This window comes from Haematobia irritans, chromosome 3 (genome assembly GCF_050003625.1).
Source record: "Haematobia irritans isolate KBUSLIRL chromosome 3, ASM5000362v1, whole genome shotgun sequence".
Classification (NCBI taxonomy): Eukaryota; Metazoa; Arthropoda; class Insecta; order Diptera; family Muscidae; genus Haematobia; species Haematobia irritans.
The window spans coordinates 20,259,870-20,285,897 of record NC_134399.1 but is presented as its reverse complement, the minus strand read 5'-3'; the positions used below and the strand labels follow the sequence as shown (position 1 = coordinate 20,285,897).

Sequence of the window (26,028 nt, the reverse complement as noted above, 5' to 3'; positions counted from 1 at the left end):
AAATGTTGACAAAATTTTCTACAGAAATAAATTTTTTACAAAATTTTCTATAGAAATAAAAATTTGACAAACATTTCTATAGAAATAAACTTTTGATAAAACTTTCTATAGAAATGAAATTTTAACAAAACTTTCTATAGTAATAAAATTTGACAAAATTTTCTATGGAAATAAAGTTTTGGTAGATTGTTTTTGGCGATATGGACCAATTTCTGTGTAATAAGTCATCGGCTATATATAACTAAAGACCGATATGGACCAATTTTTACATGGCTGTTAGAGACCATATATTGACAAAATGTACCAAATTTCAACCGTATCGGATGTTTTTTGCTCCTCCAAGAGGTTCCGGACGTCAAATCTGGGGACGGTTTATATGGGAACTATATATAATTATGGACCGATATGGACCAATTTTTGCATGGTTGTTAGAGACCATATACTAACACCATGTACCAAATTTCAACTGGATCGGATGAATTTTGCTCTTCCAAGAGGCTCCGGAGGTCAAATCTGGGGATCGGTTTATATGGGGGCTATATATAATTATGGACCGATATGGACCAATTTTTGCATGGTTGTTAAAAACCGTATACTAAGACCACGTACTAAATTTCAACCGGATCGGATGAATTTTGGCCCTCCAAAAGTCTCCGGAAGTCAAATCTGGGGATCGGTTTATATGGGGGCTATATATATTTATGGACCGATATGGACCAATTTTTGCATGGTTGTTAGAGACCGTATACTAAGACCACGTACCAAATTTCAACCGGATCGGATGAATTTTGCTGCTCCGGGAGGCTCCCCAAGCCAAATTTGGGGATCGGTTTATATGGGGGCTATACGTAAACGTGGTCCGATATGGCCCATTTTCAATACCATCCGACCTACATCAATAACAACTACTTGTGCCAAGTTTCAAGTCGATAGCTTGTTTCGTTCGGAAGTTAGCGTGATTTCCACAGACGGACAGACGGACGGACGGACGGACAGACGGACGGACGGACGGACGGACGGACATGCTTAGATCGACTCAGAATTTCACCACGACCCAGAATATATATATACTTTATGGGGTCTTAGAGCAATATTTCGATGTGTTACAAACGGAATGACAAAGTTAATATACCCCCATCCTATGGTGGAGGGTATAATAAATAAAGTTAATTTTGTGTTTTCTTTCCTCAAGTGGCGTCCTTTTTTCGACGATGAAAAAAGTTTTTTCATAAAGATCAAAACATTTTAGGTTGTGACCATGTTCTTTTAACTAGGAGCAAAACATTTTAATGAATACCATTTCATTTTAATTCGTGACCATTGTCTTTTCATTCAAACAAAATTCTTTTTATCAATATAATAACATTTTAGATGAGGACAATTATATTTTTCTTAGAACCATGTTCACTGAGCCAACATGGTTGCAGGTTAAAATGTTACATGGTCGCCGCAAAAATAGCTCCTATCATATTATTTTGCTCTTCGAATATGATTGTGACAATCATGTTTCTTCTCTGCGTGTACGTGGTATATAATAAACGAAAACAAGTATATTACAGTAGTAAGTTCTGCCGGGCCGAATCTTAAATACCCAACACCATGAATCAAATATAATAGTTTCCTTTGAAAATTTCAGGGGAGTTTCATAACAGATATTTTCCCAAGCAGATCAGTTCAACCAGTACGCTTCCCACAGATAAATGTAAAGATTTTACCTATGAAGACAAGATCAGATTCTGAATTTATAAGAACCATTTTTTGTTTGAGTTTTAGAGGAATCATAAACATCTCTTGTAACAGGTTGGCTGATAAGTCCCCGGTCTAACAAAGAAAAACACATTTTTTTTGCCAAAATTCGTTTTTATTGTTCAACATAGTTCTCTTCAAGAGCGATACAATGATTATAACGACCTTCCAATTTTTTGATACCATTTTGGTAGTACCCCTTCGGTTTTGCCCAAAATAGGCCTCAGTTTCGGCGATCACCTCTTCATTGCAGCCAAATTTTTTCCCTGCATGCATCCTTTTGAGGTCTGAGAACAAGTCGCTGGGGCCAGATCTGGAGAATACGGTGGGTGGGGAAGCAATTTGAAGCCCAATTCATGAATTTTTGCCATCGTTCTCAATGACTTGTGGCACGGTGCGTTGTCTTGGTGGAACAACACTTTTTTCTTCTTCATATGGGGCCGTTTTGCCACGCTCCAATAACGCCATATAATAGTCACTGTTGATGGTTTTTCCCTTCTCAAGATAATCGATAAAAATTATTCCATTCCCCTCCCCAAAAACAGGGGCCATTACTTTGCCAGCGAACTTTTGAGTCTTTCCACGCTTCGGAGACGGTTCACCGGTCGCTGTCCACTCAGCCGACTGTCGATTGGACTCAGGAGTGTAGTGATGGAGCCATGTTTCATCCATTGTCACATATCGACGGAAAAACTCGGGTGTATTACGAGTTAACAGCTGCAAACACCGCTCATCATCATCATCAACACGTTGTTGTTTTTGGTCAAATGTGAGCTCGCGCGGCACCCATTTTGCACAGAGCTTCCGCATATCCAAATATTTATGAATGATATGACCAACACGTTCCTTTGATATCTTTAAGGCCTCTGCTATCTCGATCAACTTCATTTTACGATCATTCAAAATCATTTTGTGGATTTTTTTGATGTTTTCGTCGGTAACCACCTCTTTCGGGCGTCCACTGCGTTCACCGTCCTTCGTGTTCATTTCACCACGCTTGAATTTTGCATACCAATCAATTATTGTTGATTTCCCTGGGTCAGAGTCCGGAAACTCATTATCAAGCCAAGTTTTTGCTTCCACCTTTTTTTGTCCCCTTCAGAAAACAGTATTTTATCAAAACACGAAATTCCTTTTTTCCATTTTTTTCACAATAACAGAAGTTGCTTCACAAAAGACGCTCTATCTCACAAACCAATTGACTTACAGACGTCAAATTTTGGCACGAATCATTTGAAGGTTGGTACTATATAAAAATAATATGCATTTAATACTAGCGACGCCATCTATGTGTCAGACCGGGGACTTATCAGCCAACCTTTTATATAATTCAGTTTGACAAAATTTTCTATAAAAATAAAATTTTGACAAAATTTTCTATAGAAATAAAATTTTGACAAAATTTTCTATAGAAATAAAACTTTGACAAAATTTTCTATGGAAATAAAATTTTGACAAAATTTTCTATAGAAATAACATTTTGACAAAATTTTCTATGGAAATAAAATTTTTACAAAATTTTGGCAAAATTTTCTATAGAAATAAAATTATGTTAGTTTATTTTTGGCTCGAGTGGCAACCATGATTATGATTATGAAAATTATACTTAAATTAAGCATAAAGATTTACCAAATTCGAATTTCTCAAAACATAGTTCATTATTTCTTTAAATTTGTAAATTTTACTAGAAATGCGTTCATCATGAACTTCGTATGTCACTAAAGACATTCTTGCAATTTTGACCTCGAATTTTTTCCTTCAAACTACAAAATTTTCTTTAACAAGTGAAAAAATTTAATTTTGTCTGATAAATTTTCTTGAATTTGTCGAAAAATATTTACTTATATTTATGATATCGGCGTGATGAAGGCGTTTGTAATACCATTTAGTTAACATTTTCTAAAAATATTAAACATTTTCTAAAATTAATCGAAAGCTTTCTTTCCTGGTGGGTTCACCGTTTTTTTTAGTGTACCAAATTTCTACCGAATAGGCTGAATTTTGCTCCTCCAAGAGGTTCCGGAAGTCAAATCTGGGATCGGTTTATATGGGCGCTATATATAATTATGGACCGATATGGACCAATTTTTGCATGGTTATTAGACACCATATACTTACACCTCCACTCCACTAAGAGCCTCCGTAGGTCAAATCAGTGGATCGGTTTATATGGGGCCTACATATAACGATGGACCGATATGGACCAATTTTTCCTTGGTTGTTAGACACCATATACTAGCACCACTTACCAAATTTCAACCGGAATTATTTTATTTATACATTTTACAATAGAAGTATTATAAATAAAAGTTCGTGTTAGGCATGTGATATTTTATTCCTTTTTAGTTTTTGGACGTATATTCATTTCTGCAAATTTTAACGAATATTGGGAACCCTTCCATTCGGACCAGGTAACGCCATCATCATCATCATGATTTGTCGTTAGATAGGGGCCATTCAAACATCTGAAATAATAAAGAAAAAAAAATAGAAAATTTTTTTATACAACAAATATATTAAGAAAGATAAACTCTGTATGTACCAGGGCTGTGGTGCCGGAGTCGGAGTCTTGGAGTCGGAGTCTGAAGATTTTGCTGGAGTCGGAGTCGTAAGAATTTTGCTCGACTCCGACTCCGGCTAAACCAAATTTTTAAAACACTTCACATTTTTGTAACTAAGCAAGTTTTTACGCAAATTAGTTTCCATTGCGTTATTCTTCCGATCAATGTACAGCATGATTATAAATGAAAATCAACTTCCAATTACGGTTATCTTTTCATGTTTCCTAGAAAGTTAGACTAGCAGGTTGGATCGATCCATTTTAATGCCCATATCAATTTATTTGAAATATTTCGAACAATCGAAATTATTTTTTTATTTATTTTAAGGCCATATACATATGTGGAATATTGACAGTAAAGTTGTTTTTTATAGAAAATTTTGTCAAAATGTTATTTCTATAGAAAATTGAGTCAAATTTTTTTTCTATAGAATATTTTGCAAAATTTTAGTTCTATAGAAAATTTTGCAAAATTTTGTTTGTTACACAAAAATTTTTTTCAAAATTTTATTTCTATTGATAATTTTATTTCTATAAAAATTTAAATAAAAATTTTATTTCTATAGAAAATTTTGCAATACATTTTTATACTAATACATTTTTATACACATGGTGTCTTTGGCAATAATGCTCAGGGTGGGTCCCTGAGTCGATATAACCATGTCCGTCTGTCCGTCCGTCCGACTGTCTGTGAACACATTTATGTGATCAAAGTCTAGGTCGCAATTTAAGTCCAATCGCCTTCAAATTTGGCACATGTTCCTAATTTGGGTCAGAATAGAACCCTATTGATTTTGGAAGAAATCGGTTCAGATTTAGATATAGCTCCCATATATATATTTCGCCCGATATGGACTAATATGGGCCCAGCAGACAGAGTTTTATACCGATTTGCTTGAAATTTTGTACAAACATAACACTTAGTCGTATAGTCAAGTGTGCAAAATTTGATTGAAATCGGTTCAGATTTAGATATAGCTCCCATATATATCTTTCACCCGATATGGACTAATATGGTCCTAAAAGCCAGAGTTTTGGCCCAATGTGCTTGAAATTTTGCACTAGGAGTACAATTAGTATTGCAGTTAAGTGTGCAAAATTTGATTGAAATCGGTGCAGATTTAGATATAGCTCCCATATATATCTTTCACCCGATATGGACTAATATGGTCCTAAAAGCCAGAGTTTTGGCCCAATTTGCTTGAAATTTTGCACTAGGAGTGCAATTAGTATTGCAGTTGAGTGTGCCAAGTTTGATTGAAATCGGTTCAGGTTTATATATAGCTCCCATATATAGCTTTCGCCCGATTTACACTCATATGACCACAGAGGCCAATTTTTAACTCCGATTTAGTTGAAATTTTGCACAGGGAGTAGAATTAGCATTGTAGCTATGCGTGACCAATTTGGTTGAAATCAGTTCAGATTTAGATATAGTTCCCATATATAGCTTTCGCCCGATTTACACTCATATGACCACAGAGGCCAATTTTTAACTCCGATTTAGTTGAAATTTTGCACATTGAGTAGAATTAGCATTGTAGCTATGCGTGCCAAATTTGGTTGAAATCAGTTCAGATTTAGATATAAAGGGTGATTTGTTAAGAGCTTGATAACTTTTTTTAAAAAAAAACGCATAAAATTTGCAAAATCTCATCGGTTCTTTATTTGAAACGTTAGATTGGTCCATGACATTTACTTTTTGAAGATAATTTCATTTAAATGTTGACCGCGGCTGCGTCTTAGGTGGTCCATTCGGAAAGTCCAATTTTGGGCAACTTTTTCGAGCATTTCGGCCGGAATAGCCCGAATTTCTTCGGAAATGTTGTCTTCCAAAGCTGGAATAGTTGCTGGCTTATTTCTGTAGACTTTAGACTTGACGTAGCCCCACAAAAAATAGTCTAAAGGCGTCAAATCGCATGATCTTGGTGGCCAACTTACCGGTCCATTTCTTGAGATGAATTGTTCTCCGAAGTTTTCCCTCAAAATGGCCATAGAATCGCGAGCTGTGTGGCATGTAGCGCCATCTTGTTGAAACCACATGTCAACCAAGTTCAGTTCTTCCATTTTTGGCAACAAAAAGTTTGTTAGCATCGAACGATAGCGATCGCCATTCACCGTAACGTTGCGTCCAACAGCATCTTTGAAAAAATACGGTCCAATGATTCCACCAGCGTACAAACCACACCAAACAGTGTATTTTTCGGGATGCATTGGCAGTTCTTGAACGGCTTCTGGTTGCTCTTCACTCCAAATGCGGCAATTTTGCTTATTTACGTAGCCATTCAACCAGAAATGAGCCTCATCGCTGAACAAAATTTGTCGATAAACACATTTCGAACCGAACACTGATTTTGGTAATAAAATTCAATGATTTGCAAGCGTTGCTCGTTAGTAAGTCTATTCATGATGAAATGTCAAAGCATACTGAGCATCTTTCTCTTTGACACCATGTCTGAAATCCCACGTGATCTGTCAAATACTAATGCATGAAAATCCTAACCTCAAAAGAATCACCCTTTAGCTCCCATATATATGTTTTTCTGATTTCGACAAAAATGGTCAAAATACCAACATTTTCCCTTTTAAAATCGCCTCTGCTTAGCCGAAAAGTTGTAAAAATGACTCTAATTTTCCTAAACTCCTAATACATATATATCGAGCGATAAATCATAAATAAACTTTTGCGAAGTTTCCTTAAAATTGCTTCAGATTTAAATGTTTCCCATACTTTTTTACTAACATTGTGTTCCACCCTAGTTCCACCCTAGCCGATTTAAATTTTGAGTCTATAGATTTTGTAGAAGTCTATCAAATTCTGTCCAGATCGAGTGATATTTAAATGTATGTATTTGGGACAAACATTTATATAGAGCCCCCAACACATTTGACGGATGTGATATGGTATCGAAAATTTAGATAGACAAAGTGGTGCAGTGTATAATATCGGCACAGTTCAATGTGTCATCTTTATCATTGTCATTATCTTGTGTTGAAAATTCAAGACTCTTATAATATTCCAAATCATCGCCCGCATCACCATTATATTTTCCCAAAGTCTTGAGTGAATATTTCTCATCTTCATTTCCAATTTCAAAATGATCGTATATGGCATACCGGGTATTGTTATTCCAATCTTTTAATATGACCAAAAGTTCATGGGGTTCTTGACTGGTCATTTCATAAAGTTTTTGTAGTCCCACAAAAAATTCACCATTTGGAGGATTGCCAAAACCATTTTTGTAGTCAGTCCAATTACGAAAAAAATTCACAGAACCATCTTGTCGGCGTTGAATAGTGGTCCAATCAGAATAATTGAAATTCTCCAAAAATGCTTGGCGATCGAATGACGTGTCTTCATCTGACTGGTCAATGAAATATAGCGAAGGTTTTAAAAATGACTGCACTGGCTTTTAGGGTAAAAATTATATTAAAAAATTTTATATTGTTCGTAGTTTTTATTTGTACTGATACCACTCACTTCTTCGTCGTTAGTTGGTGTACTACTAGTACAACTAATCAACCCGGCCAATAATGCCAAAACAAATAAATTAAATCTCTTCATGTCTCTACGAATAAATTCTTACTAAAGAATTATTTGAATGGAATGTCTTTTAGACTTAGATGATAATTTGACTGATTATTAAGAGATTAAGCTTTTTCTTATACAATCTACACATATACATCGAAAATTTTATATAAAATTTTGGAAGTATTTCTTTATTTCTAACTACAGTCGAAGCTCGGTTTTACGAACGACATATTGTCGGGGCCTTTCGTCGTTTAGAAAATTTCGGTGAATCGAATGGAATCTTGAAAGGTTCACTCTTATTGAAAATTGTTGCTTTTTATCATGTGATCAGAAATGCATAGGGCTTTGGCAATATTAAACTACACGCAAAGAAAAAAAAAACGTTTGGAAAACGTGTACCGAAAACGTTTTTCTTTTGTTAGAGTTTTTTGAATTGCTTCGAAAATTTTAAACTTTTATCACCAAAAAAATTCGTTTGTTACAAAGTTTTTATTTTTTTAATAAAAAAAGTTATTTTTGAAACAACAACAGAGTCCATTTCGTTTATATCAAACACTGTTCTTTTCTGACTTTTGGTCTTTAATAAAACACATTTTACAGTTCAAAATTTAATATAGTACAATGTAATGTTGAACATTTTTTTCGGAATCTTCCGAACATATGTATGTGTAGAATGTATGTAAAAAAAAAAAAACTTTGGTCGAAGCAGGGATCGAACCCACGACCCTTGGCATGAGAGTCAGACGTAGCAACCACTGCTCCACGGTGCCAAACTAAATGTTTGTTTCTGTTAAATAAACTTTGTTTATTCGGTTCGTGGGCGCCGCAAGCTATGCTATATAAATATTACTTATACGGGTAATTGTCTATTGATGACAATAACGGCTACATAGCTCAGTAGTTAGTGTGTTGGCTTACAAAGTGCATGGTCCGCGGTTCGATTCTCCGTCCAGGCGAAAGGTAAAAAAATTTTACAAATTTATAAATTCGTATAATTTCTTCTACATTGTTGGTATTACAGGAAAAGGTGTTAAGAACTAAAAAAACTCGTGGATGTGAGAAAGATGTCAGGGAAAATGCAATTAGCAAGAAAAAAATTTTTTTTTAGTTAGTCTACATGAAATTGTTGTTACATCCTGGAAAAGAATAAATGTTTATCACAAAAAGTATATACTTTTCTTCCAAATACACTTCCTTACAGCGAAAAGCAAATAAGAAACCAACTTTGTTTGTCTAAAATTTCGTTTGGGAGGAAAGAATTATTTTTTGCGTGTATGTACACAGTTATTTGCAATAAGGGAGATGTACCGATCTTCGTTACCAAGAACTGGCAAGAGGTCTTGGACGTCACCTTGGCCTCTCCGGAACTGAATGACGAGATATCTGAGTGGCAAATTTTGGGGGAACATAGCTTCTCAGATCATCGATAGATTAGTTTCAAACTAGCAGTTCATATTTCATGACCATATTTCAGCCAAATGTGAGGAAAGCTGATTGGAATAGGTATAGGCATATTTCCAATATGATGATACCGGAAATACCAGAGAAAAATATAAGCACTTTGCAGGATGGTTAGGTTAGGTATAGTGGCATCCCGATATTTCAGGCTCACTTAGACTATTCAATCCATTGTGATACCACAGTGGTGAATTTCTCTCTTATCACTGAGTGCTGCCCGATTCTATGTTAAACTCAATGATAAGATACCTTCTTTTTTGAAACACTCAGAAATGTCACCAGCATTACTGAGGTGGGATAATGTGCAGGATATCGAACAGACTGTGGGGCGGATTTCAAAGGCCTTTAACAACTCACTGAAAGCTGCATACCCTAGAGGAAAGCCAACGTGGAAAATCTGTGGTCTACAGAGTTAACTAATATGAGGAAATTCTGCAGAAGGCTCTTTAACAAAGCAAAGTACACTACCGCTCCGGAGGAATGGGATGAAACTGAGAGGATACAAGCGAGAACTGAGAAAGGCTCAGCATAACTCTTGGAATGATTACTACAGCAGTATTGAGAATACGTCCGAGGCTTCCAGACTACGGAAAGTACTACCATCCACTAACTCTGCTCCAGGTTTCATTAAAACACCGGAGCGCAATTGGACAACGTCTAGTGAGAAGACGCTGGAGGTACTATTGGACACAGATTTTCCTGGAAATCAGACGGTTGAGCCATGTTCTGGCGGTGCCCCAGCGGCTCAGCGGTCACCGATTTTGCGGAAACTCTGTCATTACAGTGTGTAGAATATGACTAAAATATGGAGAAACTATTACTGCAATTGAATTAGAGATGTGTACGTGAGTAATAGTTTACTCACGCACACTTATGACGGAGAAATCGTACTCACGCACACTCACGCACGATATTGTTTTGTAGGAGTCACGCTCACGCTCACGCACACTCACGAAACGAAAATTTGTACTCACGCACACTCACGCACGAAAATGTCGTGACTCACGAAAAATACCGCGACTCACGAAACATAACGTGACTCACGAACAATTTTTTGAGTAGTTTGCCTTAGCGACGTGTCTGAAACATGAGCATTATTAAAATCGAGAGCGTTATTACACTCTCCACATCCAAGGTGTCACTAAAATTGTAAGCGAATTTAACTCTTGAGCGTTTTGTTAGTGAGCGTAAATCTTTACTCACGCACACTCACGAAGATAATATTTTCGTGACTCACGCTCACGCACGACGTTTGGGATTGTTAATCACGGACACTCACGCCGTTGCGATGAGCGTGACTCACGCGTGAGTCACGAAAATTTTCTTGAGTCACGATAATTTCGTGTCACGTGCACACCTCTAAATTGAATGTTAAAACTATTATCTGTGTAAAATGTCAAGTCAATTAGACTAGAATCCCGTTGAAAATGGGTATAAAGGGTGGTTAAATTTTAAGGGCCGATGTTAAATGTGAACCATGCCTAAACGCCAAGTTTTTGTACCCTCCACCATAGGATGGGGGGTATATTATCTTTGTCATTCCGTTTGTAACACATCGAAATATTGCTCTAAGACCCCATAAAGTATATATATTCTGGGTCGTGGTGAAATTCTGAGTCGATGTGAGCATGTCCGTCCGTCCGTCTGTTGAAATCACGCTAACTTCCGAACGAAACAAGCTAATGACTTGAAACTTGGCACACGTAGTTGTTATTGATGTAGGTCAGATGGTATTGCAAATGGGCCATATCGGTCCACTTTTACGTATAGCCCCCATATAAACGGACCCCCAAATTTGGCTTGCGATTGCTGTAAGAGAAGCAAATTACATCCGATTCGGCTGAAATTTGCTACATGGTGTTAGTATATGGTCTCTAACAACCATGCAAAAATTGGTCCATAGTGGTCCATAATTATATATAGCCCCCATATAAACCGAACCCCCGATTTGGCTTGCGGAGCCTCTAAGAGAAGTAAATTTCATCCGATCCGGCTGAAATTTGGTACATGGTAGTAGTATATGGTCTCTAACAACCATGCAAAAATTGGTCCACATCGGTCCATAATTTTATATATCCCCCATATAAACCGATCCCCAGATTTGAACTCCGGAGCCTCTTAGAGGAGCAAACTTCATCCGATCCGGTTGAAATTTGGTACGTGGTGTTAGTATATGGTCTCTAACAACCACGCAAAAATTGGTCCATATCGGTCCATAATTATATATAGCCCCCATATAAACGGACCCCCAAATTTGGCTTGCGATTGCTGTAAGAGAAGCAAATTACATCCGATCCGGCTGAAATTTGGTACATGGTGTTAGTATATGGTCTCTAACAACCATGCAAAAATTGGTCCATAATTATATATAGCCATCATATAAACCGATCCCCCGATTTGGCTTGCGGAGCCTCTAAGAGAATTAAATTTCATCCGATCCGACTGAAATTTGGTAGATGGTGTTAGTATATGGTCTCTAACAACTATGCAAAAATTGGTCCACATCGGTCCATAATTATATATAGCCACCATATAAACCGATCACCAGATTTGTCCTCCGGAGCCTCTTGGAAGACCAAAATTCATCTGATTCAGTTGAATTTTGGTACGTGTTATTAATATATGGCCTCAAATACCCATGCGAAAATTGGTCGAAATCGGTCAATAATTATATATAGGCCCCATATAAACCGATCCCCAGATTTGACCTCCGGAGCCCCTTGGAAGAGGAAAATTCATCCGATTCGGTTTAAATTTGGTACGTGATGTTAGTATATGGTATCCACCGACCATGCAGGAATTGGTTCATATCAGTCCATAATTATATATAGCCTCCATATAAACCGATCTCCAGACTTGACCTCTGGTGCCTTTTGGAGAAGCAAAATTCATCCGATCTGGTTGAAATTTGTTACATGGTTTTGGTATATGGTCTCTAACAACCATGCAAAAAGTGGTCCATATCAGTCCATAATCATATATAGCCCCCATATAAACCGATCCCGAGACTTGTTTTTGGTGCCTCTTGGAGGAGCAAATTTCATCCGAGTCAGTTGAAATTTGGTACATTGTGCTAGTATATGGCCGTTAACAACCATGCCTAACTAGGTCCATATCGGTTTATAGTTATATATATCCCTCAGATAAATCGATCCCCAATCACACAAAAATTGGTCCATATCAAGTTCATAATTCTATATAGCCCCCATATAAGCGACCCCCATATTTCAATTCTGGTTCTCAACGTATCGTGGAAAAAGTCCATATCGATTCGTAATTATTTGTAGACTTACCTATACATAACTTTTTTGTCTAATATATACCACGTATGGACTAATATATACCACGTATGGACTAACTCATGGACTAAGATACCACAACCCAAGTAATTCGATTGTGGATGACAGTCTTTCGTAGAAGTTTCTACGCAATCCATGGTGGAGGGTACATAAGATTCGGCCTGGCCGAACTTACGGCCGTATATACTTGTTATACCCACCACCATAGAATGGTGACGGGGGTATAATAAGTTTGTCATTCCGTTTGTAACACATCGAAATATCGATTTCCGACTATATAAAGTATATATATTCTTGATCAGGGAGAAATTCTAAGACGATATAACGATGTCCGTCTGTCTGTCTGTCTGTCTGTTGTAATCACGCTACAGTCTTCAATAATGAAGCAATCGTGCTGAAATTTTTCAAAAACTCGTCTTTTGTCTGCAGGCAGGTCAAGTTCGAAGATGGACTATATCGGTCCAGGTTTTGATATAGTCCCCATATAAACCAACCTCCCGATTTGGGGTCTTGGACTTATAGAAATCGTAGTTTTTAACTAATTTGCGTGAAATTTGAAATCTAGAGGTATTTTATGACCATAAAGAGGTGTGCCAATAATGGTGAGTATCGGTCCATGTTTTGGTATAGCCCCCATATAGACCGATCTCCCGATTTTATTTCTTGGGCTTATAGAAACCGCAGTTTTTATTCAATTTACCTGAAATTGGAAATCTAGAGGTATTGTAGGACCACAAATATGTGTGCCAAAAATTGTGGGTATCGGTCCATGTTTTGGTATGGTTCCCGTATAAAACGACCTCCCGATTTGGGGTCTTGTGCTTATAGAAACCGTAGTTTTTATCCAATTTGTCTGAAATTGGAAATCTAGAGGTATTTTAGGACCATAGAGAGGTGTGCCGAAAATGGTGAGTATCGGTCCATATTTTGGTATAGCCCCCATATAGACCGATTGCCCGATTTTACTTCTTGGGCTTCTAGAATCCGAAGTTTTCATCCTATTTGCCTGAAATTGGAAATCTAGAGGTATTTTCGGGTCATAAAGTGGTGTTCCGAAAACGGTGCGTATCGGTCCATATTTTAGTATAGCCCCCATAAGAACGATCTCCCGATTTAACTCCTTGGGTTTCTAGAAACCGTAGTTTTTATCTGATTTGCCTGAAATTGTAAATATTCTGGTATTTTAGGCTCACAAAAACGTGTATCGGATTAAGTTTTTATCGGTCCATTTGGTAATGCCTCCATATAGACCGACTTCACTTCTTGAGGGTGTAGAAGGCGCACTGATCATGAAAATTGCTTGAAACTCAATGAAAAATTTCCAGATTTTACTTCTACAGATTTAAGATTTCAAATCAAGACGTTATTTTATAATTTTCTTGCACACTTACAAGAGATGTTAATGATTCCTCTAAAACTCAAACAAAAATGGTTCTTATAAATCCAGAATCTGACATAGCCCTCATAGGTGAAATCTTTAAATTTATTTTCGGGAAGTGTCCTCAAGTTCTCAAGCCCTCCTGAAATTTAAAAGGAAACCCTAATATTTGGTTCATGGTAGTGGGTATTTAAGATTCGGCCCGGCCGAACTTACTGCTGTATATACTTGTTTTTATTTGACATTTCTCTATTTCAGACTTAATCAATTTGAACCATGGAGAGATACACAATCCAACAACGTGTTAAATGGTTCCAAGAAATGGCAACAGTGGATGATCAATTTTCGAAGAAAATCATCTTCAGTGATGAGGCACATTTTCACCTCAGTGCATTCGTCAATAAACAGAATTGCCGCATTTGGGCGAATGAGAATCCAAGAGTGATTGTCGAAAAACCAATACACCCACAAAGAGTGACTGTGTGGTGCGGTTTATGGGCTGGCGGCATCATCGGGCCGTATTTTTTCCAAAATAAGGGCGGTCAGGCAGTTACTGTGAATGGTGTTCGCTATCGTGAGATGATAACAAACTTTTTATGGCCCGAATTGGAAGATATGGATGTGGACGATATGTGCTTTCAGCAGGACGGTGCCACTTGCCACACAGCTAACGAAACAATGGCTCTTTTGCGCAACAAATTCAATGGCCGTGTTATCTCACGTAATGGCGATGTCAATTGGCCGCCAAGATCATGTGATTTGACACCGTTGGACTTTTTTCTTTGGGGTTATTTGAAAGAAAATGTATACGTCGATAAGCCAGCAACAATTCAAGAGCTAAAGGATGAGATAATTCGGCACATTAACGCCATAGAACCTCCATTATGCCTCAGCGTCATCGAAAATTTGGACCATCGGATGAAGGTGTGCCACAGAGGTTGCGGCGCCCAATTGGCCGATATTTTGTTCCATGCATAATTGAGTAATACCAATATATCATAATAAAATAAAATTACAATAATTTCCTAAATAGTTTGTGTTTTATTCAAAATCAACATCGGCCCTTGAAATTTTAACCACCCTTTAAAATATGCCCAAATCAAGCGTACATATATATGGGAGATATATCGAAATATTAACGGATTTACATTTGGCACATATTGCAACCGAATAAGACCGATGTGATCGTCAATTATGATCACATCGGTGATATATACAGACAGAAGGACAGACAGACGGACATCGCTAAATTGACTCAGAATTTAATTCTACAACGATCGCTTTACTAAACGATGGGTCTAAGACTGTTCCTTCTTAGCGTTATATTCAAATGCATAAACTTATTAAAGTGAAACTTCTCAAACTTGGACACTTCGAAAACCGGACACTCCCCAAAAGTTGACAGTTTTCTGGGGACGTTTGCTATATTAACACATTCAAATAAACCGTTCATGACTGAACACCTCAAATGTGGACAAAATATAGGTGACCGTGGGTGTCCACCTTTCAGAGGTTTCACTGTGTACCCTGAACCACAGTAGTGGTGAAGGGTATAACAATTATAAGATAACTAGCCATCGGCACTTGCTACCACAAACCGATTGTCTTTAATAGAACTTTGCACATAAGATTTGGCCGAACTTTCGATTGTATAAACTTATTTTAATCAATTGCTTTTTTTGCATGATATTTATTTAATTTTTTTTATATGGAAATTGCTGATGATGGCATATGCCAACACTGGAAAAGGAATTTATACAATTTTCTTGCGTAATTTCATTTCGGCTGATTTCATAGAATAACCTCTTCTCCACTTATCCCAACTAACGCCAGCTTGGTAAACATCATCTGTTTTATAGGAACCAAACAAATGGCTGTAAGAGAAATAGAGAAATAATAGAAATAATAATGGGTATTAATAGAAATAATAATAGGTATTAATCCGCCCATAACCATGATTCACATCCATAGAGCTTTACTTGCCTATCGTAGCCACCATAATCAAACCACCATCCACCTTTATATTTGTTAGCGAGTCCTTCACGATCACGATCGTATGTTGCAAAATCCCTTCCCGTATGACGTGTCAAAGCATCGCCAGCATCTCCTCTATATGTACCCACCACTCTTATGTGATAACTCTCTTCTTCTCGGCCGATTTTGAAATGATCGTAGAAAGCATAACGGCCCTCATTGTCCCAATCTTCCAATTCAATTAAAAGTTCATAGGCAGTCTTTGTGGTCATCTCATAGATAGTTTGTAAACCGATAAAGAATTCACCACTGGAAGGATCTCCAAATCCTTCCTTATATTCGTCCCATGAGCGATGGAAGTTAAGCAAACCATCTTGACGCCTGAGAATGGTGATCCAAGGATTGCTGAAGAGAAGATAAAGAAGATAATTGAAAACAAGTAAACATAGGACGGATTTTTATACAATCTCAAAGAAGAAAGCTTTAATTATCATCTTACTTCAATTTAATGTAATTAATGTAGTTGTAATTTATTTAATTTAATTTAAAAATAACAATAGAGCGATTTGCGGAGACTCGTTTATCTCTATATTCGAGTTTGCAAGTCCGTTCCCAGAATTTTAAATACAAACATTATATACTAGAATTCTACACACCTTTGACAGTTTTCATCCGATCTGAAATATTGAATGGAAAGTGTTTTTTATTAAATAAAATGTGAAAATACAACTAAAATATTTTCTTCTACAAACCTTTTTTCGATAACATCCAGGCTGTGAACTGTAATGTTGTTTTCCCTCACAGAGATATATCCCAAGTCGTCATGGCCCTAATTAGGAAAAACAAATTAAAAAAGTTTCCTTTTTAATATAAAGAATGCAGAAGAAAATTTCACAGTTCCCAGCAAAAACTAGGTAACCACATCTCATTACAATTGACATTACCAGGAGTAAAGCTGTCATTACACGTTGCATTACTTTGCGGCGAGTTATAATGACTAACTTGTAATGACAAAAATAAATACTTCTCGGTAATTTTCGAATTGTTATTCTCAAATTTTATGCACTTGTAGTTAACGAATTAATAAAATAGAATAAATGATGGTACCATTAGGTATAATTATTCACATAATCGAGCACTTACATAAAAAATCAAAAAGAATATGTAATGTAACGGTAATTCTGAAAATTGTTCCGTTAAGAAATTTTTATTACAAATATTTCATAATAATTGTGTTTAATGACATTGTCATATTATGTTATAAATAAATGCTTTCTTATACCTCATTCACATTACACTTCCAAAATGCGCTTAAAATAAATTTCAAATGCCATTTGTCTTATAAAAAAGAGACTTAAAATCCACTTTTAGTAGATTTTGAACCTTATGTGATTTGGCTATTGGATATATTATAACGTAATTCACGAATCCAACTCCCTTAAACAACATACATTTATTTCTATTTTAAGTGTGAAATTAATTTGCATCTTATTTAGATTATTTATTAGATTTTTTGTTTATTTATACAATATTCGTTTCTATTCAAGTAGTTCCTCTATTACAGCATCACTCGCCATATTTTGATCCATTGTAATCGGCGATAGAAATCAATATTTTCGAGATTTGGTTGCCTGAGACAATAAGTGGCTATTTTGCAAGCTTTGGTGTATCTACGAATAAGTCATTACATATTAGGTGATTATATGCTTTAAATGCACTACTTATTTTATGGCCGAAAGTATGCCTGGGGAGTAGTACTTTCCTTCTAGGACATGCGTATGTAAATGTAATCCGAAGCGATGCCAATTAATAAGTGGTTATTAATTTTTAAATAGGCTCACCTACAAGATTACCGGGTAATGAGAGTTTTTACTGGGTTATTATAAATCTTATTTTTTAGAATTGATAGCGGAATTAAACCGGGGAACATCCGGTTGTACACCATCCATTAAATATTGCTATATGTATGGACTGATAAAAATCAAATTCGAACAAAATTATTTATTTTTATAGAAAATTTTGTCAAAATTATATTTCTATAGAAAATTTTGTAAAAATTTTATTTCTGTAGAAAAAAATTTTGTCAAAATTTTATTTCTGTAGAAAAAATTTTTGTCAAAATTGCATTTGTATAGAAAATTTTGTCAAAATCTTATATCTATTGAAAATTTTGTCAAAATCTTATTTTAATGGAAAAATTTGTCAAAATTTTATTTTTATAGAAAATTTTTCTAATTTTTTTCTCTATAGAAAATTTTGTCAAAATTTATATCTATAGAATATTTTGTCAAAATTTTATTCCTATAGAAAGTTTTGTCAAAATTTTATTTCTATAGAAAATTTTGTCAAAATTTAATTTCTAAGGAAAATTTTGTAAATATGTTATTTCTATAGAAAATTTTGTCAAAACTTTATATCTATAGAAAATTTTGTCTAAATTTTATTTCTATAGAAAATTTTGTCAAAAATATATTTGTTTAGAACATTTTGTCAATATTTTATTTCTATAGAAAATTTTCTCAAAATTATTTCTATAGAAAATTTTGTCAAAATTTTATTTCTATAGAAAATTTTGACAAAATTTTAGTTGTATAGAACATTTTGTCAATATTTTATTTCTATAGAAAATTTTCTCAAAATTATTTCTATAGAAACTTTTGTCAACATTTTATTTCTGTAGAAAATTTTGTCAAAATTTTATATCTATGGAAAATTTTGTCAAAATCTTATTTCTATATACAAATTATGTCAAAATTTTATTTCTATAGAAAATTTTGTCAAAATTTTATTTCTGTAGAAAATTTTGTCAAAATTTTATTTCTATAGAAAATTTTGTCCAAGTTTTATTTCTATAGAAAATTTTGTCCAAATTTTATTTCTATAGAAAATTTTGTCAAAACTATATCTATAGAAAATTTTGTCAAAACTTTATATCTATAGAAAATTTTGTCAAAATTTTATTTCTATAGAAAATTTTGACAAAATTTTATTTCTATAGAAAATTTTGACAAAATTTTATTCCTATACAAAATGTTGTCAAAAATGTATACAAAAACACAGGAGAAAGTGATCACCAGTAGAAAACCAGACAGCGAAGTAACAAGACATCGGATAAAATGTAAATGACAATAGTTTAACTTTAATTTGTGAATTTTGTAATTAACTTTTGTTTAATTTTGTAATTTGTAGCCTTGAAAACGGTCTGACGAAGTCAACCGAAATATCGGAAAATAAAAAACTAGAAACCAACAATTTCGACTTTAATTTATAGACCTACAGCCGAGATTATGAGATAAAAATCATAAAAATGTATATCTATAGAAAATTTTGTCAATATTTTATTTCTATAGAAAATTTTCTCAAATTTATTTCTATAGAAAATTTTGTCAAAACTTTATATATATAGAAAATTTTGACAAAATTTTATTCCTATACAAAATGTTGTCAAAATTTAATTTCTATAGAAAATTTTGTCCAAATTTTATTTCTATAGAAAATTTTGTCAATATTTTATTTCTATAGAAAATTGTGTCAAAATTTTGTTTCTAATTTTTTTCTATAAAAAATTTTAGCAAAATTTTATTTGTATAGAACATTTTGTTAAAATTTTATTTTTATAGAAAATTTTCTCAAAATTATTTCTATAGCAATTTTCCTCAAAATTATTCCTATAAAAAATGTTGTCAAAATTTTATTTCTATAGAAAATTTTGTCAAAATTTTATTTCTATAAAAAATTTTGTCAAAATTTTATTTCTATAGAAAATTTTGTCAAAAAAAATTTCTATAGAAAATTTTGTCAAAATTTTATTTCTATAGAAAATTTTGTCAAAACTTTATATCTATAGAAAATTTTGTCAAAATTTTATTTCTATAGAAAATTTTGACAAAATTGTATTCCTATACAAAATGTTGTCAAAATTTAATTTCTATAGAAAATTTTGGCCAAATTTTATTTCTATAGAAAATTTTGTCAAAATTTTATTACTATAGAAAATATTGTCAAACTATTATTTTTATAGAAAATTTTGGCAAAGTTTTATTTCTACAGAAAATTTTGTAAAAATTTTATTTGTATAGAACATTTTGTCAATATTTTATTTCTATAGAAAATTTTCTCAAAATTATTTCTATAGCAAATTTCCTCAAAATTATTTCTATAGAAAATTTTGTCAAAATTTTATTTCTATACAAAATTTTGTCAAAATTTTATTTATATAGAAAATTATCTCAATTTTTTTTCGATAGAAAATTTTGACAAAATTTTATTTCTATAGGAAATTTTGACAAAATTTTATTTCTATAGAAAATTTTGACAAAATTTTATTTCTATAGAAAATGTTGTCAACATTTTATTTCTATAGAAAATTTTATCAACATTTTATTTCTATAGAAAATTTTGTCATCACATCATTTCTATAGAAAATGTTGTCAACATTTTATTTCTATAGAAAATTTTGTCAAAATTTTATTTCTATAGAAAATTTGGTCCAAATTTTATTTCTATAGAAAATTCGGCCAAAATTTTATTTCTATAGAATATGTGGTCAAAATTTTATATCTTTAGAATATTTTGTTAAAATTTGACATGTTTAGAAAATTTTGTCAAAATTTTATTTCTATAGAAAATGTTGTCAAAATTTTATTTCTATAGAAAATTTTGACAAAATTTTTTTTCTATAGAAAATTTGGTCAAAATTTTATAACTTTAGAATATTTTGTCAAAATTTTAAATTTTTAGAAAATTTTGTCAAAATTTTATTTCAATAGAAAATTTTGTCAAAATTTTATTTCAATAGAAAATTTTGTCAAAATTTTATTTCCATAGAAAATGTTGTCAAAATTTTATTTATATAGAAAATTTTGACAAAATTTTATTTCTATAGAAAATTTGGTAAAAATTTTATTTCTATAGAAAATTCGGTCAAAATTTTATTTCTTTATAATATTTGGTCAACATTTGATTTCTATAGAACATTTGCTCAACATTTTATATCTTTAGAATATTTTGTCAAAATTTTACATTTTTATAAAATGTTGTCAAAATTTTTTTTCCTATAGAAAATTTTGTCAAACTTTCATTTCTATAGAAAATGTTGTCAAAGTTTTATTTCTAGAATGCTACCAATGTACCAAACAGTACAAAATCTACCAGTTTTGGTAGAATTCTACCGACTGTCGCAACCATTATTATACCCCCATCACCATTCTATGTTAGTGGGTATAAAAAGCCAATAGCGAAAAAGTGGGAACAGAAATAACAAACTCTTTATTTACCACCACTCCTGCTGCCGGGTGATTTTAGGAAAAGTTAAGTGAATGTCGGGTTTCCCTATTTCAGTCGCTGATTTCCGTAACGCCATGTTGCATCTATAGGTTGTTATTGAACTATCGCTGTGGCTCAGATAGTCAACCTGCAATAAAATCCTTCGAATTCGTCAACGCGATAACGGCCATACAAAATTCTCAAAGTGAAATTCCTTTCCTTAGGCGATTTATCTCTTAATGAAATAGCTGAGCAGTTCACAATGCCTACCTACTATAAATGCCTAAGAATATGCAACTTTGAGACTATTGCAGTTATGTAATACAAGAGACACAAGTTTCTCACAGATTTGTCCATCCGCTTATGCGGCAAAGAAATTCCCTTTAGTGAATATGTAAAATACTGCGAAGTTGTTTTGACAGGAAGCTGGATTGTGAGCTATTCCTGAAGGGATAAGAAAACCAATAGCGAAAAAGTTGGGACTTTAGCTACAAAAGTGGAGTGGTTTGCGTTAAGTACAGATTCCCTTAATGTCATGTTGCATCTATAGTCTTTAAACATATTGGCTGCTACCGAGCTAGCGCTGTCGATCATGTGTCGATTACTGAAAAGTATCGTTGGCTCAATTTTAATGAATTTTGTTGTTTGTAGATCAAATTACTTCTGGATACATCATCGAAACAATTCTGGGTTTTGGTCTCCCCTGTAGGGAGACCACACATTTTACACTGTTTCTAAATTGTACTTACATATCTGTCCTTAGTTTCTGGTGCACTAAGAGCACTCCCCACGTACAACACCAAAATGAATAAAGACACCTTCATTTGCCCGTGAAATGTTCCAATCACTTTAAAGATTTCTTTAGGAGTGGTTTAATAATTAAATTTAAATTAAAAAGAAACCTATATAAGAAGATAAATATATATTGATTATTGATTGAATTTCGATTTGATAAGATTTCAAAGAAACACTCTTCGTTTTTGGGAAATTTTCGAGAATGAATTTTATCACTAAGTTCAAGTACTTTCGTTGGAAATCGTTAGTAATTGTATTATGAAGAAAGATTTATATGCCAATGTTTAATAGTAATTTATTTGCGGATATTTTAATAATTTATGTTAAACGAAACAGCATATGAAATATCGTACGATAAGCATTTGCCAAAAAGATAAGTCGTAATATGTGCAAAAAAATGGGCTAGTATATTGGGTTGAATGTTATAGTTTTTCAGGTGAGTTGATTTAACCCAGCAACAAATTATGGATATTTTATGTTTTTACTAAAACGTACCATTTGGTTTTTGATCTACTTGTTTGAAGAGTATAGACATCGTGTAGCAAATTTCAACTGGATCGGATGAAATTTGTTCCTCCATGAGGGTCCAGGAGTCAAATCTGGGGACATGTTCATATAATATATACCAAAATTTGGAGAACATTTTACCAAAAAATTACCAAACAAAATAAAAATAATATTGAAAAATTTTATTTCTATTAAAATGGTTGTCAAAATTTTATTTCTATAGAAAATTTTGGCAAAATTTTATTTTTATATAAAAATTTTGTTAAAATTTTAGTTCTGTAGAAAATGTGGTAAACATTTTATTTCTATTGAAAATCTTGGCAAGAGTTTATTTCTATATAAATATTTTGTCAACATTTTAATTCTATAGAAAATTTTGTCAACATTTTATTTCTATAGAAAATTTTGTCAAAATTTTATTTCAGTAGAAAATTTTGTCAAAATTTTTTCTACTATAGAAGATTTTGTCAAAATTTTTTCCACTATAGAAGATTTTGTCAAAATTTTATTTCTATTTGAAAATTTTATAAAAATTTATTTCCATAAAAATTTTTGTCAAAATTTTATTCCATAGAAAATTTTGTCAAAATTTTTTCTACTATAGAAGATTTTGTCAAAATTTTTTCCACTATAGAAGATTTTGTCAAAATGTTATTTCTATTTGAAAATTTTGTAAAAATTTATTTCCATAAAAATTTTTGTCAAAATTTTATTTCCATAGAATTGTGTCAAAATTTTATTTCTGTAGACAATTTTGTCTGTCACTGGAATAAATATGTCAGATGTTTATTGCAATACATATCAGCCATCCTGTAAACTTTAAAATTTAAATTTAATTTAAAATTGTTTTAGTTTAAAGAAATCTGTCCCTAATATTGGGAAATTTGCTTTTCTAACACTTAGGCCGCATAATCTATCATATTAGGTCAATATTTTTATACTCTCCACCATAGGATGGGAACGGAAACGGAACTTTGCCATTCCGTTTGTAACACATCGAAATATTGATCTAAAACCCCATAAAGCATATATATTCTGGGTCGTGCTGAAATTCTGAGCCGATTTAAGCATGTCCATCCGTCCGTCTGTTGAAATCACGCTAACTTCCGAACGAAATTAGCTATTGACTTGAAACTGGGCATAAGTAGTTGCTATTGATGTAAGTCGGATGGTATTGTAAATGGGCCATATTGGATCACTTTTACGTATAGCCCCCATATAAACCGATCCCGAGATTTGGCTTGCGGAGCCTCTTAGAAGCAAATTTCATCCGATCCGGTTGAAATTCGGTACGTGGCGTTAGTATATGGTCTCTCACAATCACGCAAAAATTGGTTCATATCGGTCCATAATTATTTCACCTGCGGTGCCTCTTGGAGGAGCAATATTCATCCGATCCGATCAAAACTTGGTACATGGTGTTAGTATATGGTCTCTAACAATCATGTAAAAATTGGTCCATAGCGGTTCAGAATTATATATAGCACCATATAAACCGATTCCCAGAGTTGACCTCCGGAGCCTCTTAGAGAAGCAAAATCCAGGTGTAAGTATATAGTCTGTAATAACCATGCACATCTTAGTCCATATCCATAGATGTACGTGAAGATAAATTGTAAATTTAACTAGTCGAGACACAAACCAGGTAGTTTTTGCCTGCGTACCTAATGGGTTAATTACAATTTGGGGAGATAAAATATTTAATGAAATTCAGCACTTTCCAACATATTTGCGCAAAATATTTTGGTATTAAACGAAAGATCTTGACAAGTACTATAAATGCAAGTGGTTGTCATGTTTGAAAGCGTCCCATAAATGTTAGTTTTGCAGCTATATTTTAAAAGTCAGTTTGTCCAACTTGAAATAAAGTTAAACTACGCCCACTGTGCAATACCTGCTCTAGATTTTTTGGTATCAAATGAAAGCTCTTGATGAGTACTATAAATTAAAGTGGTTGTTATATTCGAAAGCATCACAGAAATATCGATTTTTATCAAAAAGAAACTTAGTTTGCACGAAGTTACAATATAGGACACCCGTGCCCACTGTGCAAAACCTGCTCTAGATTTTTTGGTATCAAATGAAAGCTCTTGACGAGTACTACAAATGCAAGTAGTTTTAATTTTCTAAAACATCCCAGAAATGTAGGTTTTTGTTAATTTTTTTTAAATTTAATCGCCACAATTTGAAATAAAACTGCATTTCAGTTTTATTTCAAATTGTGGCGATTAAATTTAAAAAAAATTAACAAAAACCTACATTTCTGGGATGTTTTAGAAAATAATATAGTACTTGTCAAGAGCATTCATTTGATACCAAAAAATCTAGAGCAGGTTTTGCACAGTGGGCGCTGGTGCGATATTTTCTAAAATTTCGCAAATTAATTTTACTTTTGCTTAAAACAATTTTTTTTGGGAAACTTTCGAAAATAAAAACCACTTGCATTTATAGTACTCATCAAGAGTTTTCATTTGATACCAAACACTGTAGAGCAGGTGTTGCACAGTGGGCCAATGTGCACTTTTTTTGAAATTCTAAAAAAGTAATTTTCTTTTTGATAAAAATCGATATTTTTATGATGCTTTCGAATATAACAGCCACTTGGATTTATAGTACTCATCAAGAGCTTTCATTTGATACCAAAAAATCTAGAGCAGGTATTGCACAGTGGGCGCATTTCAGTTTTATTTCAAATTGTGGCGATTAAATTTAAAAAAAAATTAACAAAAACCTACCTTTCTGGGATGTTTTAGAAAATAAAAACTACTTGCATTTGTAGTACTCGTCAAGAGCTTTCATTTGATACCAAAAAATCTAGAGCAGGTTTTGCACAGTGGGCACGGGTGTCCTATATTGTAACTTCGTGCAAACTAAGTTTCTTTTTGATAAAAATCGATATTTCTGTGATGCTTTCGAATATAACAACCACTTGAATTTATAGTACTCATCAAGAGCTTTCATTTGATACCAAAAAATCTAGAGCAGGTATTGCACAGTGGGCGTAGTTTAACTTTATTTCAAGTTGGACAAACTGACTTTTAAAATATAGCTGCAAAACTAACATTTATGGGACGCTTTCAAACATGACAACCACTTGCGTTTATAGTACTTGTCAAGATCTTTCGTTTAATACCAAAATATTTTGCGCAAATATGTTGGAAAGTGCTGAATTTCATTAAATATTTTATCTCCCCAAATTGTAATTAACCCATTAGGTGCGCAGGCAAAAACTACCTGGTTTGTGTCTCGACTAGTTAAATTTACAATTTATCTTCACGCACATTATCCATAGCCCCCTTATAAGCCTGTCCCCAGATTTGACCTCCGGAGTCTTTTGGAGAAGCAAAATTCATCCGATCCGGTTGAAATTTGGTACGTGGTGTTAGTATATGGTCTTTAAACACCATTCAAAAATTGATCCATATCGATTCATAAATATATATAGCTCCCATATAAGCCGGACCCCAGATTTGACCTCCGGAGCCTTTTGGAGAAGCAAAATTCATCCGATCGG

At 33.4% G+C, this 26,028-nt stretch overlaps 2 protein-coding genes across 2 annotated transcripts; both read right to left on the bottom strand.

Moving 5' to 3' along the window:
- Positions 1 to 4,078: 4,078 nt before the first annotated feature.
- On the bottom strand, positions 4,079 to 7,871 carry LOC142230785 (fibrinogen C domain-containing protein 1-A-like). The gene is made up of 3 exons (XM_075301412.1): positions 7,788 to 7,871; positions 7,232 to 7,716; positions 4,079 to 4,211 (listed from the first exon to the last, which is right to left on the bottom strand). The coding sequence occupies exons 1-3, from the start codon at positions 7,869 to 7,871 to the stop codon at positions 4,079 to 4,081; spliced, it is 702 nt and encodes a 233-aa protein (XP_075157527.1).
- A 7,772-nt stretch (positions 7,872 to 15,643) lies between these two features.
- LOC142229210 (angiopoietin-related protein 6-like) lies at positions 15,644 to 22,067 on the bottom strand. Its single transcript, XM_075299750.1, has 5 exons — positions 21,962 to 22,067; positions 16,700 to 16,776; positions 16,604 to 16,624; positions 15,957 to 16,352; positions 15,644 to 15,847 (listed from the first exon to the last, which is right to left on the bottom strand). The coding sequence occupies exons 1-5, from the start codon at positions 22,034 to 22,036 to the stop codon at positions 15,727 to 15,729; spliced, it is 690 nt and encodes a 229-aa protein (XP_075155865.1). The 5' UTR covers positions 22,037 to 22,067; the 3' UTR covers positions 15,644 to 15,726.
- Between the last annotated feature and the right edge of the window lie 3,961 nt (positions 22,068 to 26,028).